The sequence below is a fragment of the Salmo trutta genome, chromosome 4 (assembly GCF_901001165.1).
Source record: "Salmo trutta chromosome 4, fSalTru1.1, whole genome shotgun sequence".
In the NCBI taxonomy this organism is placed as follows: Eukaryota; Metazoa; Chordata; class Actinopteri; order Salmoniformes; family Salmonidae; genus Salmo; species Salmo trutta.
This window is the reverse complement of record NC_042960.1, coordinates 63,072,978-63,088,629: the sequence shown is the minus strand read 5'-3', so window position 1 is coordinate 63,088,629 and position 15,652 is coordinate 63,072,978. Positions and strand designations below refer to the sequence as shown.

Below are 15,652 nucleotides of genomic sequence, written 5' to 3'. Positions count from 1 at the left end.
ATACTGAGTGGCAAGTCAAGATATCTGCTGGTTTTATTGTTTGGTCAATAGCACCACCTGCTGGACAGGTTTAATGTTGCTGGACTGAGCAGTATGGGAGGATGAAAGATGACACATTTAGGGCCGGTTTCCTGGACATCTACATTGAACATACTTTTTAGTCCAGGACTAGGATTAATCTGTGTCTAGGAAACCAGACCATATAGTTCAGTAGAAAGTAAGTGATACCAGCTTGTAGTGGCTGACTAGTCCTGAATTGTCCTTTTGTTCCTGGACCATTTTCCATGCAGCTCCAGGTGACAGAGAACACATCAATTAGGGCCGAGCCTACAAGCTGTTCAATGATACTGAGGAGAATTACATAGAGACAGAGAACCAACTGAGAAAACATATCAATGGTTCTGAATGACAACCAATATACATCAACACCATACATCATGATTCATGGAAATGTACAAGATTAAAACATTGTATTTTATCACATATGAACACCTTAAATCTCTTAAAATTCAAATCAGTCAGAAAAAATCAAAGTGAAAGTATATATGTACAAATCAAAATGAAAGTATTGAATTTTAATTCAGATCATCTGAAGATCAAGTCAGTTAAATCAATGTACATAAAACAGAGCAGAATTAATCATCACATCTGGGGAACATCACCACCAGCATGACTAGTATCTATGTGGACCCTACTACAGTTTAACCAGCTCAGCTATAGACTACACCAGCATGACTAGTATCTATGTGGCCCCTACTACAGTTTAACCAGCTCAGCTATAGACTACACCTGCATGACTAGTATCTATGTGGACCCTACTACAGTTTAACCAGCTCAGCTATAGACTACACCAGCATGACTAGTATCTATGTGGACCCTACTACCGTTTAACCAGCTCAGCTATAGACTACACCAGCATGACTAGTATCTATGTAGACCCTACTACAGTTTAACCAGCTCAGCAGTACCAGAGAGCCAAAACCCAGGATAGAGGGGCTGAGTGAATGTGATCTGGACTCTGTGGAGGAGGGTCATTGTGTCAGAGACACTGTAGAAGGACAGAGTACCTGCCTTGTGATCCAGGTCCACTCCTACTCTGGAGGACTGAGGGCCTGATACTTTAGTCACAACATTATTGTGTCTGAAACAATAACCACCACTAAAGCACTGGTACTGTAAACTCCAGGACATGTTATTATATCCAAATACACCATCTGTCTCTGTTCTGCTGATGTCTCTATATGAGACTGCTGTAATAACATTAACACCACTCCACTCCACCTCCCAGTAACAGCGTCCAGACAGACCCTCTCTACACAGAACCTGGTAGTAGTTGGTGAATCTGTCTGGATGGTCAGGATATGGTTGGACTTGGCCTGTATTGGTCACCTTTCTGTTCCCTTTAGACAGAGAGAGGTGTGTGCCTGCTGTGTTTGGGTCCAGTGTGAGCTGACAGGAATCTGGGAGAAGAGCAGAGCAGAGACCAATGAGGGGAGTTAGAACAATAAGTTAAGTCAGATACTGTATCTACCCTGTCTTTGATTAGAGCACAGCAGAGATCAAACCAGAGAAATATGAGGAGTCAGATAGATACCCAGTCTTTGATTAGATCTACTATTGCTATATATTTCTAGAGGGATTGTTAGGAGTGTCAGTAAAAAGAGACTGTTAGTTACTTCACAATAAAGAGACTCACATTGTAAAAACTGTTCTCTGGTCTTGGGCTCTGGAGGCAGTACAACATCCACTATATTCACTACAGACACACAAACACATTGACAGAGAGAGGGAATGTTATCATCATACCATATTCCACATGTATATGACTAGTAGGGAACTTTCAATGGTCTAAAGTTGATGTTGTTATTATTTCAACACACCTGTAGTGGAGATCTTGGTCCATTCTCCTTTAAGGAAGTCTTCTAGTTTCTCTCTCAGTTCAGACACAGTCTTACTCACATCATCTCCAAAGTACTGAAGAGGACGGACAACGATGCTGGGTAAGTCTGAAGATACACTGATACTGGAGAGAGACTGATAACTCTGGAGAGAGAGACAGAGAGAGAGGGGGGGGACAGAGAGGGACAAAGCGAGAGAGGGACACAGAGGGACAAAGCGAGAGAGGGACACAGAGGGACAAAGCGAGAGAGGGACACAGAGGGACAAAGCGAGAGAGGGACACAGAGGGACAAAGCGAGAGAGGGACACAGAGGGACAAAGCGAGAGAGGGACACAGAGGGACAAAGCGAGAGAGGGACACAGAGGGACAAAGCGAGAGAGGGACACAGAGGGACAAGCGAGAGAGGGACAAAGCGAGAGAGGGACACAGGGGGACAAAGAGAGAGAGGGACACAGGGGGACAAAGAGAGAGAGGGACACAGGGGGACAAAGAGAGAGAGGGACACAGAGGGACAAAGAGAGAGAGGGACAAAGAGGGACAAAGAGAGAGAGGGACAAAGAGAGAGAGGGAGAGAGATGTGGACAGAGAGGGACAAAGGGGGACAGAGAGAGGGACAAAGAGAGAGGGACAAAGAGAGAGAGGGACAAAGAGAGAGAGGGACAAAGAGAGAGGGACAGAGAGAGGGACAAAGAGAGGGAGAGAGATGGGGACAGAGAGAGGGAGAGAGATGGGGACAGAGAGAGGGAGAGAGATGGGGACAGAGAGAGGGAGAGAGATGGGGACAGCGAGAGGGACAGAGAGGGGGACACACAGATAGAGGGGGGGACACAGAGAGAGAGGGGGGGACACAGAGAGAGAGAGGGACACAGAGAGAGAGGGACACAGAGAGAGAGTGACAAAGAGAGGGAGAGAGATGGGGACAGAGAGAGGGAGAGAGATGGGGACAGAGAGAGGGAGAGAGATGGGGACAGAGATGGGGACAGCGAGAGGGACAGAGAGGGGGACACACAGATAGAGGGGGGGACACACAGAGAGAGAGGGGGACACACAGAGAGAGAGGGACACAGAGAGAGAGGGACACAGAGAGAGAGGGACATAAAGAGAGAGGGACACAGAGAGAAAGGGACAAAGAGGGACAAAGAGAGAGAGAGGGACAAAGAGGGACAAAGAGAGAGAGAGGGACAAAGAGGGACAAAGAGAGAGAGAGACGGACAAAGAGGGACAAAGAGAGAGAGAGGGACAAAGAGAGAGAGAGGGACAAAGAGGGACAAAGAGAGAGGGACAAAGAGGGACAAAGAGAGAGGGACAAAGAGGGACAAAGAGAGAGAGGGACAGAGAAGGACAAAGAGAGAGAGAGAGGGAAAAAGAGGGACAAAGAGAGAGAGAGGGACAAAGAGGGACAAAGAGAGAGGGGGACAGAGAGAGGGGGACAGAGAGAGGGAGGGACAGAGAGAGGGAAAGAGAGAGATGGACAAAGAGAGAGAGGGACAAAGAGAGAGAGAGGGACAAAGAGCGAGAGAGGGACAAAGAGAGAGAGAGGGACAGAGAAGGACAAAGAGAGAGAGAGAGGGACAGAGAAGGACAAAGAGAGAGAAAGAGGGACAGAGAGGGACAGAGACAGAGGGAAAAAGAGGGACAAAGAGAGAGTGGGACAGAGAGAGGGGGGGGACACAGAGAGAGAGGGGGGGACACAGAGAGAGAGGGGGGGACACAGAGAGAGAGGGGGGACACAGAGAGAGAGGGGGGGACACAGAGAGAGAGGGGGGGGACACAGAGAGAGAGGGGGGGACACAGAGAGAGAGGGGGGGACACAGAGAGAGAGGGGGGGGACAGAGAGAGAGAGGGACGGACACAGAGAGAGAGAGGGACGGACACAGAGAGAGAGGGACGGACACACAGAGAGAGGGGACGGACACACAGAGAGAGGGGACGGACAAACAGAGAGAGAGGGACGGACACACAGAGAGGGAGGGACGGACACAGAGAGAGAGGGAGGGACACAGAGAGAGAGAGGGAGGGACACAGAGAGAGAGGGAGGGACACAGAGAGAGAGGGAGGGACACAGAGAGAGAGGGGGACACAGAGAGAGAGGGACAAAGAGAGAGAGAGGGACAAAGAGAGAGAGAGGGACAAAGAGAGAGAGAGGGACAAAGAGAGAGAGAGGGACAAAGAGAGAGAGGGGGACAAAGAAGGACAAAGAGAGAGGGGGACAAAGAAGGACAAAGAGAGAGGGGGACAGAGAGAGAGAGGGACAAAGATGGACAAAGGGAAAGAGAGACAGAAAGAGAGAGACACAGAGAGAGGGGGGGACACAGAGAGAGGGGGGGACACAGAGAGAGAGGGACGGGACACAGAGAGAGAGGGACGGGACACAGAGAGAGAGGGACGGGACACAGAGAGAGAGGGACGGGACACAGAGAGAGAGGGACGGGACACAGAGAGAGAGGGACGGGACACAGAGAGAGGGACACAGAGAGAGAGGGACGGGACACAGAGAGAGAGGGAGGGACACAGAGAGAGAGGGAGGGACACAGAGAGAGAGGGAGGGACACAGAGAGAGAGGGGACACAGAGGGACAAAGAGAGAGAGGGACAAAGAGAGAGGGACAAAGAGAGAGAGGGACAAAGAAGGACAAAGAGAGAAACAGGGACAGAGACAGAGCGGGACAGAGACAGAGGGACAAAGAGGAACAGAGAGAGGGGGACAGAGAGAGGGGGACAGAGAGAGAGGGACAAAGAGAGAGAGAGGGACAAAGAGAGAGAGAGAGGGACAAAGAGAGAGAGAGGGACAAAGAGGGACAAAGAGAGACAAAGAGAGAAAGGGACAAAGAGGGACAAAGAGAGAGAGGGACAAAGAGAGGGACAAAGAGAGGGCCAAAGAGGGAGAGGGGGACAAAGAAGGACAAAGAGAGAGGGGGACAGAGAGAGAGAGGGACAAAGATGAACAAAGGGAAAGAGAGACAGAAAGAGAGGGACAGAGAGAGAGAGGGACAGAGAGAGAGAGGGAGAGAGACACAGAGACAGAGGGACACAGAGAGAGGGGGGGACACAGAGAGAGGGGGGACACAGAGAGAGGGGGGACACAGAGAGAGGGGGACGGGACACAGAGAGAGAGAGAGGGACACAGAGAGAGCGGGACGGGACACAGAGAGAGAGGGACGGACACAGAGAGAGAGGGAGGGACACAGAGAGACAGGGAGGGACACAGAGAGAAAGAGGGGGGACAGAGAGAAAGAGGGGGGACAGAGAGAAAGAGGGGGAGACAGAGAGAAAGAGGGGGAGACACATAGAGAGAAAGAGGGGGACACACAGAGAGAGAGAGGGGGACACACAGAGAGAGAGAGGGTGGGACACAGAGAGAGAGAGGGACGGACACAGAGAGAGAGAGGGACGGACACAGAGAGAGAGAGGGACGGACACAGAGAGAGAGAGGGACGGACACAGAGAGAGAGAGGGACGGGACACAGAGAGAGAGAGGGAGGGACACAGAGAGGAGGGAGGGACAGAAGAGAGGGAGGGACACAGAGAGAGAGAGGGGGGGGACAGAGAGAAAGAGGGGGACACACATAGAGAGAGAGAGGGACGGACACACATAGAGAGAGAGGGACGGACACACATAGAGAGAGAGGGACGGACACAGAGAGAGAGGGACGGGACACAGAGAGAGAGAGGGAACGGACACAGAGAGAGAGAGGGACGGACATCAGAGAGAGAGAGGGAGGGACACAGAGAGAGAGGGAGGGGACACAGAGAGAGAGGGAGGGACACAGAGAGAGAGAGGGAGGGACACAGAGAGAGAGAGGGAGGGACACAGAGAGAGAGAGGGAGGACACAGAGAGAGAGAGAGAGAGGGAACAGAGAGAGAGAGAGGGACACAGAGAGAGAGAGATGGAACAGAGAGAGAGAGAGGGGACACAGAGAGAGAGAGAGGGACACAGAGAGAGAGAGAGGGAACACAGAGAGAGAGAGAGGGACACAGAGAGAGAGAGAGGGGACACAGAGAGAGAGAGAGGGACACAGAGAGAGAGAGAGGGACACAGAGAGAGAGAGAGGGGACACAGATGAGAGGAGAGGGACACAGAGGGAGAGAGAGGGACAGCAGAGAAGAGAGAGAGGACAACAGAGAGAGAGAGAGGACACAGAGAGAGAGAGAGGGACACAGAGAGAGAGAGAGGGACACAGAGAGAGAGAGAGGGACACAGAGAGAGAGGGACACAGAGGGACAAAAGAGAGAGAGGGACACAGAGAGAGAGGGACACAGAGAGAGAGGGACACAGAGGGACAAAGAGAGAGAGGGACACAGAGGGACAAAGAGAGAGAGGGACAAAGAGAACAAAGAGAGAGGGACAAAGAGGGACAAAGAGAGAGGGACAAAGAGGGGACAAAGAGAGAGAGGGACAAAGAGGGACAAAGAGAGAGAGAGGGACAGAGAGCGGGACAGAGACAGAGGGACAAAGAGGAACAGAGAGAGGGGGACAGAGAGAGGGGAGGGACATAGAGGGACAGACAAGAGAGAGAGGGGGACACAGAGAGAGAGGGGGGACACAGAGAGAGAGAGGGACAAAGAGAGAGAGGGACAAAGAGGGACAAAGAGAGAGAGGGACAAAGAGGAACAAAGAGAGAGAGGGACAAAGAGGAACAAATAGAGAGAGGGACAAAGAGAGGGCCAAAGAGAGGGCCAAAGAGAGGGCCAAAGAGAGAGAGGGGGACAAAGAAGGACAAAGAGAGAGGGGGACAGAGAGAGAGAGGGACAGAGAGAGAGAGGGACAGAGAGAGAGGGACAAAGATGGACAAAGGGAAAGAGAGACAGAAAGAGAGGGACAGAGAGAGAGAGGGACAAAGAGAGAGAGGGAGAGAGACAAAGAGAGGGAGGGACACAGAGAGAGAGGGACACAGAGAGAGAGGGACACAGAGAGAGAGGGACACAGAGAGAGAGGGACACAGAGAGAGGGACACAGAGAGAGAGAGACACAGAGAGACAGGGACACAGAGAGACAGGGACAACGAGAGAGAGGGACAACGAGGGACAGAGAGAGAGACACAGACAGGGACAAAGAGAGAGAGGGACAGAGAGAGGGAGAGGGACAAATAGGGACAAAGAGAGGGACACGGAGAGAGAGAGAGAGAGAGAGAGAGGGACACAGAGAGAGAGAGGGACAGAGACAGAGAGAGAGAGGGACAGAGAGAGAGAGACACAGAGAGAGAGGGACAGAGAGAGAGAGGGACAGAGAGAGAGAGGGACAAAGAGAGAGACGGACAAAAAGGGACAGAGAGCGAGGGACAGAGAGCGAGGGACAGAGAGCGAGGGACAGAGAGCGAGGGACACAGAGAGGGACACAGAGAGGGACACAGAGAGGGACACAGAGAGGGACACAGAGAGGGAGAGGGACAAAGAGAGAGAGGGACAAAGAGAGAGAGGGACAAAGAGGGACAGAGAGAGAGAGGGACAGAGAGAGAGAGGGACAACAAGATAGATGGACAAATAGAGAGTAACAAAGAGAGAGAGAGGGACAAAGAGAGACAGACAGGACAACATAATGTTTGAGATGAATAGTTTCACATGAAGTTAATTTCATATCACATGTAACAAGACAGTTTAGTTACCTGGAGGAAATGGATGTGATCCTCTGTGTGTGAGAGCTGCTCCAGCTCAGTGCTTCTCTTCCTCAGCTCAGCTATCTCCTGCTTCAGTTGCTCCAGGAATCCTTCAGCTTGACTCACTTGAGCCTTCTCTTGGGCTCTGATCAGCTCCTTCACCTCAGAGCTCCTTCTCTCAATGGAGCGGATCAGATCAGTAAAGATCTGATCACTGTCCTCCACTGCTGCCTGTGCAGAGATCTGTAGAGAGAGAGAGAGAGACAGACAGAGAGAGAGAGAGAGACAGAGAGAGAGACAGAGAGAGAGAGAGAGAGAGAGAAGAGAGAGACAGAGAGAGAGAGACAGAGACAGAGAGAGAGAGAGAGAGAGAGAGAGACAGAGAGAGACAGAGAGAGAGACAGTAGGTACAGTAGCCTCTGCACCTCATTGAGTCAGAACGCTGCCACCCTGCTCTCCAGGTCCACCAGGCCTTGTCCCCCCTCCTGGACAGGCAGGTACAGAACACCACTTGGTCCTGCTCTACTCTCCTCCCTCCTGGTCCCCCCTCCAGTAGCCTGCCCCGTAGCAGAGCTAGACCCAGCCTCTGTCTCCTGAGTCCTAGTAGGCTGGACAATAGAACCAGTCAAAACGTCCAAACAACGTTGTCTGAGCTGAAACACTAGCGAGGCCAAAGCAAATGAATTGAAACAAACCTTCACAGAGCCTCTTCTGACTGGAATGATCCTTAGAATTCCATTTCCCCTAAATGGCACCAAAAAAATGTCTACCTTCTTATTTGACCACTAAAACCTGTTCTTAGGACCAAACTGAAAAATAACAACTGGTGTAGAAAGTAAACATCCGCACCTCGATGGTGCCAAGTGTGTTTATGTCTGCATTACCAGGAAGTAGGAAAAACATGCAACTTCTGACTATTTCTGGTCTAGTGATCGATGACAGCAGAGGACACTGCCCGACCTTATGTCATTAGAAAGAGGAGATTCTCCTGATTAAAATGGTGTCTGACATGAAAACATTTAAATGTACACATTGTGAGATATTTAGTGAAATAAACAGACATACTATAACTAAGCTGCTCAAACTTACATCATTAGAAATAATAGGTAATCCTGATTAAAATGGTGTAGAACTTCAAACCATTAAAATAAATACATCAATTACAGATAATTGGAGAAATAGACATGTCCCTTTTCCCCAAAACAATGGCAGTCTGAAAGTTATAACAGCAGTCTTTAATTTAACCAGCTTACCATTTATCTACCACCATTTGACTTTGTGTTTAACATTTAGTGGTTTTTAATCTAGTGGTTAAGAACGTTGGGCAGTAACTGAAAGGTGGCTGGTTCAAATCCCCGAGCAGACTAGGTGAAAAATCTGTAAATCACCTTTTTTAGGCAGATTTGGGCTCTTAACCCTCGTGGCTCTGGATAAGAGTGTCTGATAAATGACTCACATGTATATGTAAACTAGATGTCTGTGAAAGGGGGGCAGGTAGTCTAGTGGTTAGAGTGTAGAGGTGGCAGGTAACCTCGTGGTTAGAGTGTAGAGGTGACAGGTAGTCTAGTGGTTAGAGTGTAGAGGCGGCAGGTAGTCTAGTGGTTAGAGTGTAGAGGCGGCAGGTAGCCTAGTGGTTAGAGTGTAGAGGTGACAGGTAGCCTAGTGGTTAGAGTGTAGAGGTGGCAGGTAGTCTAGTGGTTAGAGTGTAGAGGTGGCAGGTAGCCTAGTGGTTAGAGTGTAGAGGTGGCAGGTAGTCTAGTGGTTAGAGTGTAGAGGTGACAGGTAGCCTAGTGGTTAGAGTGTAGAGGTGACAGGTAGTCTAGTGGTTAGAGTGTAGAGGTGGCAGGTAGTCTAGTGGTTAGAGTGTAGAGGTGACAGGTAGTCTAGTGGTTAGAGTGTAGAGGTGACAGGTAGTCTAGTGGTTAGAGTGTAGAGGTGACAGGTAGTCTAGTGGTTAGAGTGTAGAGGTGACAGGTAGTCTAGTGGTTAGAGTGTAGAGGTGACAGGTAGCCTAGTGGTTAGAGTGTAGAGGTGACAGGTAGTCTAGTGGTTAGAGTGTAGAGGTGGCAGGTAGTCTAGTGGTTAGAGTGTAGAGGTGGCAGGTAGTCTAGTGGTTAGAGTGTAGAGGTGGCAGGTAGTCTAGTGGTTAGAGTGTAGAGGTGACAGGTAGTCTAGTGGTTAGAGCGCTGGGCTAGTAACCGAAAGGTTGCTGGATTGAATCCCCGAGCTGACAAGGTACAAATCTGTCGTTCTGCCCCTGAACAAGGCAGTTAACCCACTGTTCCCTGGTAGGCCATCATTGTAAATAAGAATTTGTTCTTAACTGACTTGCCTAGTTAAATAAAGGTTACATTTAAAATATAAAAAGCGTGGCAGTAACTTATTAACTTTTCATTATTCCTTATTAACTTTTCAATAAAAAGCAAATGCTTACATGGGTTTTATTTAAAAAATAACAAATGTTATTTAGTACTAAAATGGTATTTACTAACATAATATTATTACTAAAATAGTTTTAGGCTACCCTACCCTAGAATTAGGGTTCAGGATAAAATAGGTTATACGTAGGGTTAGAGTTTCTGTACAGCACTTTGTGACATCTGCTGATGTAAAAAGGACTTTATAAATACATTTGATTGATTGTTAGGTTCAGGGTATTTAAAGAGAAAAACTGTATGTGTTTATATCTCTCTTGCTCCTCCCTGTGGTCTTCTGTGGATACTACATACCTCATTCACCACACTTGATAGGCTCATAATCTGAGGTAGCAACTGTCAGAGCTACAAATCAATGAGCTCCACCTATCCATTAGGTTTACAACTCAGTGAACCTGCGCAGCATTCTCTCTATTTGATGTCTACGAACTAACAGATTTCAGCACATATCAAATTATCAGCAGCCATTTAGAAACAACAAATCCTTAAAAAGGTTATTTCTTATTTTTTTTCTGACTGTTTAAATCGGCCACATCTTGAAAAAGAGAACAGGGACATGCGATTTGTTGAGATTTTACATTTTTTTATATATATAAAAAAAAATACAGTTAACCATGACCAGAACATGTTTAACGTTTGAAGGCTTTGCGCCAACCATCCCTGTAGGCCACTACAACCTGTAACCAGGTGAACAGTGAGTTTCCCCACCAAGTAGCTGTAACCTGGTTAATAATAAGTTACCTGAGGTAAACCTACAAGGATAGTTAATAATAAGTTACCTGAGGTAAACCTACAAGGATTGTTAATAATAAGTTACCTGAGGTAAACCTTCAAGGATAGTTAATAATAAGTTACCTGAGGTAAACCTACAAGGATAGTTAATAATAAGTTACCTGAGGTAAACCTACAAGGATAGTTAATAATAAGTTACCTGAGGTAAACCTACCAGGATAGTTAATAATAAGTTACCTGATGTAAACCTACAAGGATAGTTAATAATAAGTTACCTGAGGTAAACCTACAAGGATAGTTAATAATAAGTTACCTGAGGTAAACCAACAAGGTCAACGCGGGCTGGAAGAGAATTACTTCAAAACCACAGCAAACAGCTGGGACATATAGTAATATTATATATATAATATTATATCACTGGGCTCCTCTGTGTTAACAAACCCTGTGTACCACCCCTCCCCTGTTTAACCTTGAATTTAGTTCAGAAAAACACATCCACATTTAGCAAAACGAACCTACTCTTTACGGATGTGTTCGGTCGTAATAAATGGAGGCAGATTAGACACCACTACTCTTGTCGAAATCGGCACCAACACACCCCTCATTAAAACCATACTGGTAACTAGCCGGACAACAAGACTCACCTTTTCATTACCACAACCAGCACCTTGTTCATTCTGGATACAGAGTGAATATGTTCCCACCTGTTCACCGACCAGGATCAACAATTCCTCCACACCATTCTCCAGAACGGACCTGAAGAGACAGCGTTTCTTCTCCACTCGGTTGAGGCCATCAAACTACCCTACGCCCCCCTCAACTCTAACCGATAAACAGTGGAAACCAATCAACAAACCCTCCACCATGACAAAATACATTTGGAAAATAGGCAAAAGAACAGCTGCACTCTTCACAAACCACAAAACCTCACTTTACCAACTTCTTCTTCTTCTATGATATAATGGAGGTCCTCAATCCAACGTTAAAGGTGCATGGCGCCACCTACTGTGCTGGAGTGTTCAATCACGGTTTACAACATTTCTAAATCCTCCTACCTAACTCAGTACTTCTGAGAAAATAAAAAAGAGTCCTACTAACTTCTAATAGACCCTCCCCCATCCCCCAAAATCCCTTCCAAACCCCCCCAACCTCAATGACCCTACACTTCAATCTTTCCATCTGCCAACCAGATGGAACGACCAGTTCAATGTACAATGTCCTAAACACAATCGAGGAAACACCACCTCTCATTGATACCTACAACTGTCCAACCAAAACCACTGCCTTGTCTACTAGTATATTCCCAACAGTCATCTAGAACAGTAGCAGTGTGATGCTCAACCTCACAGCCTTTCAACCCAATAAGATAATGACAATTTATTACACCGTATATCCAAAGGCATCTCACCTGCCTCCACTAGTAAGACACATACAGATGTTGATTTAAATGCAACCAATACATATCCTTAAAGCTATATACTGGATTCTGTCCAGCTTCTGAAGACAAGTCTTTGCTGCTGTTCCATAAACTATACACCCGTAATCAATTGTCATCCTGATCAGAGCTCTATAAATATCCATCAACGATTGTCTGTCAGAACCCCATTCACAACCAGAGACCCACACAACCAACTACCATGAAAGTGATGGAATGAGAGAGAGAGAGAGACATCATTACAACACTGTACATAGACATAATATAACATTTCTTCTTCTTTGGAGTTTAACGGCGGTTGGCATCTAATATGTTGCATTTTCTCCCCCAAGTGGACTATAATATTAATCTATTTTACGTTGTGATACAAAATGGGAAAAGGGGAAATAATGATAATACTAAAAAACACCCTTCCAACTAACCCTACAGTCATTAAAAACCCACTACCCCATTCCACTACTTTGACCCTATCTGCTCCTGCACCATGCCAACGACCTGGGAGGACGGGACACCACCACTCAACACACCCTGGAACTCTTCTGAAGTCAAATCTCATATGACCAAATACTTCTCTGCAGCTGCCACCACAACATCTATTTTCTGTGATTTACGTTCCATTTCTGTGGTACAGTTTATAACCATTGCTATGAACACTAAGAAGCCAACCTTACTGAAGCATATATCACTCGTTGGCCCATCCCTCTGTGCTGGCACAGATCTACTACTCACAGGGATCCTCTCAGGATCCCTCACCCTTGACCCATCCTCCTCTACTTTCTTCACTGCCTCAGCATACAACACCTTCTGTACTACTCTGACTCTAGCCACCTCAACCTGCCTCTCTCTCACCGGACACTTCTGATCCCCAGCAACATGGACACCCCTACAGTTGACACACACAACTTTATCCACCAAAACTACACAGTCCTCTATCCCATGACCTCCTGCACACTTCCCACATATTGGAATCTCCCTCCTACAAACTGCTGCAACATGACCATAAACGTTGCACCTGAAACAGCTCAGTGGATTCAACACAAAGACTCTAACAGGATAACTGATATATCCTAACATGACTTTGTCGGGTAAACACTCAAACTCTGACAGTGACTCCTCTGTTTCACCACGCTCACCACCGGGTCTGCGTCGCACCAAACGATGGGCAGCAACTTCAATTGCTCCACTTCCACATTTAACACTCCCCCAGAAATCACTCCTTTCAATGGTGTCCTGTTCCTAAGAGCAAAGCAAGAAACAGATCTTGACCCAAGTTACGTGACATGGAGCTCCCACTCCCTCTGGTCAGAAGAAACACAAACAAATATCACAAGTCCACTACAGATTACCTTCACTGATTCAACTGCACCCAACTCCTTTCCCACCCACCCTGAAACCACACATGGATCTGCCAAAAGATATGGATCCACTTTCTCCAAAAATGTAATTCCTACTGCACCAGATTCTTCTTTATCATGTCCATTGATGCCAGGCTCTGGTTCTGAGCTCTTCACCACACCTTCTACCTCACTTAACTCTCCCTCATTCATTTCCATTTCACCTCCAGAACTCAGTCTGGCGCACAGCTCACTCTGTTTGATCTGGAATTATAACATTTCAAATGTCTCTATTCCTTTGAAACGTTTGTGAATGTAATGTTTACTGTTCATTTCTGATTGTTTATTTCACTTTTGTTTATTATCTATTTCACTTGCTTTGGCAATGTAAACATATGTTTCCCATGCCAATAAAGCCCTTTGAATTGAATTGAGAAAGAGAGCTCCATGTTCATGAATAGGGGACATGAGGTAGTCATGGTTACTCATGGTTATGTGATGAGGTAGCCCCGCCTGCAACTTCAAAATCAGTGTCGGCCCAATAGGGAATGTTCTCTTGGTGTAACGGTCTAGATGTTGGTTTCTCCTGCAGTAGACCTGGGTTCATATCCCATCAGTTACATTAAGCAGTATATTCTCTGGAAGGGCTACATCAGTGGGATTGGATAGGGGCCCCTCTCTCTCTCTCTCTCTCTCTCTCTCTCTCTCTCTGACTGGAGGAGGGAAGTGAAATGGTGTGTCTCCTCTGGTCAACAATACTCACCTTGAAAGACTCCACAGCCTGTTGGAGCTCCTTCAGCTCCTTCTCTCTCTCCTGGAATCTCTGCTGGACCTTCTGCTGACTCATCCCCAGCTGCCTCTGTGGAGAATCACTCTTCAATGAGCTATCAAGCTTTATTAATCCAGTAGATCAATTGTATAGTAATGTGACATAGGGCCCATAGAGAGGAAGGTCTACAATATTGATGGTCCCTTTACAATATGATATTATGTTGCTATGTGAATGATTATAGTTCTTATGGTAGGACTACATGTATCAAGGGGTTGAGACTGAATTCAGAATGATAATGTTGTTTGACTTTAGAAAATGGTGATACATTTGGGTTAACATATCTATTTAATCAAGGTTTGTGTTCATATTTGTGGATCCATTTAATTTAAATTCTCAGTATAAATAAATATAAATAAACAGCCTTAGTTCCCACTGTATCTTTAATTCTTTGTTTATCAGACAGTCACCAACAAGTTGTTCTGGTCTTACCTGTTTCTCAGTCCTCTCTGCTGCAGCTGACACTGTATCATGGCCTTTATGTTCATCCATCACACACTGATAACAGATACACTGCTGATCGGTACGACAGTAAACCTCCAGCAGTTTGTCATGATGAGAGCAGATCTTCTCCTGTAGTTGTGCGGTGGCTTTGACCAGCTTGTGCTTCTTGAAACCAGGAAATTCATAGTGAGGTTGGAGATGAGTCTCACAGTAAGAGGCCAGACACGCCAGACAGGACATGAGGGCTTTCTGCTTTCTGGTCCCAGTGCAGAAATCACACGCCACATCTCCAGGTCCAGCATAGCACAGAGCAGGAGGGGGAGCAGCCTGGAGTCCTGTCTTCTTTAATTTCTCCACCACCTCAGCCAGCACGGTGTTTCTCTTCAGAACAGGCCTTGGAGTGAAGGTCTGTCTGCACTGAGGACAGCTATAGACCCCTTTCAGAACATCCTGATCCCAGCAGCCCTCAATACAGATTCTACAGTAACTGTGTCCACAGGCAGCAGTGACCGGCTCCTTCAGTAGATCCAGACAGACAGAACAGCAGAACTGGTCCTGGTCCAGCAGAACTCCCTGTTGAGCCATTTGGACGGTTGTTCACTCTCACACAGACAGACGACACAGAGACTCAGATCAGTTTCGTTTCCTCAGAAGAGAGTTTGTGGAGGGGGAGGGACTTCCTGGTTCTGCCAGAGGGGTGGGGTTAGAGGGAGGGAGGGGTTAGAGGAATGGAGGAAGAGAGAGAGGAACTGCATGCAACAGCAAGAGGGAGACAAATAGTCTTGTTCCTTGGTTAGAGCCCTTAACATGGAATAAATGAAATGATGAATCTTAAAATGTGAGTTATTAGAATATAAAGGGTAACAGTTTCTATGAAGTACATATTATAATTATTTTAATGACCTTTATAATGCCTTATAATACACTTATGTGTTCTAATAAGCAATAA

General features: G+C 47.0%; 1 protein-coding gene across 1 annotated transcript; it reads right to left on the bottom strand.

Moving 5' to 3' along the window:
* Window positions 1-942: 942 nt before the first annotated feature.
* Window positions 943-15,288, bottom strand: LOC115192826 (tripartite motif-containing protein 16-like). Its single transcript, XM_029751701.1, has 6 exons — window positions 14,692-15,288; window positions 14,194-14,289; window positions 7,504-7,737; window positions 1,881-2,043; window positions 1,697-1,756; window positions 943-1,460 (listed from the first exon to the last, which is right to left on the bottom strand). Exons 1-6 carry the CDS (start codon window positions 15,286-15,288, stop codon window positions 943-945), a joined length of 1,668 nt encoding a protein of 555 aa, XP_029607561.1.
* Between the last annotated feature and the right edge of the window lie 364 nt (window positions 15,289-15,652).

Coding starts and splice junctions, on each gene's coding strand:
- LOC115192826 (XM_029751701.1), bottom strand. CDS start 15,288: ATGGCTCAACAGGGAGTTCTGCTGGACCAGGACCAGTTCTGCTGTTCT. Junction 7,738..14,193: donor AGGCTGTGGAGTCTTTCAAG/GTGAGTATTGTT, acceptor CTCTCTCTACAG/ATCTCTGCACAGGCAGCAGT. Junction 2,044..7,503: donor ATCACATCCATTTCCTCCAG/GTAACTAAACTG, acceptor CTCTCTCTCCAG/AGTTATCAGTCTCTCTCCAG.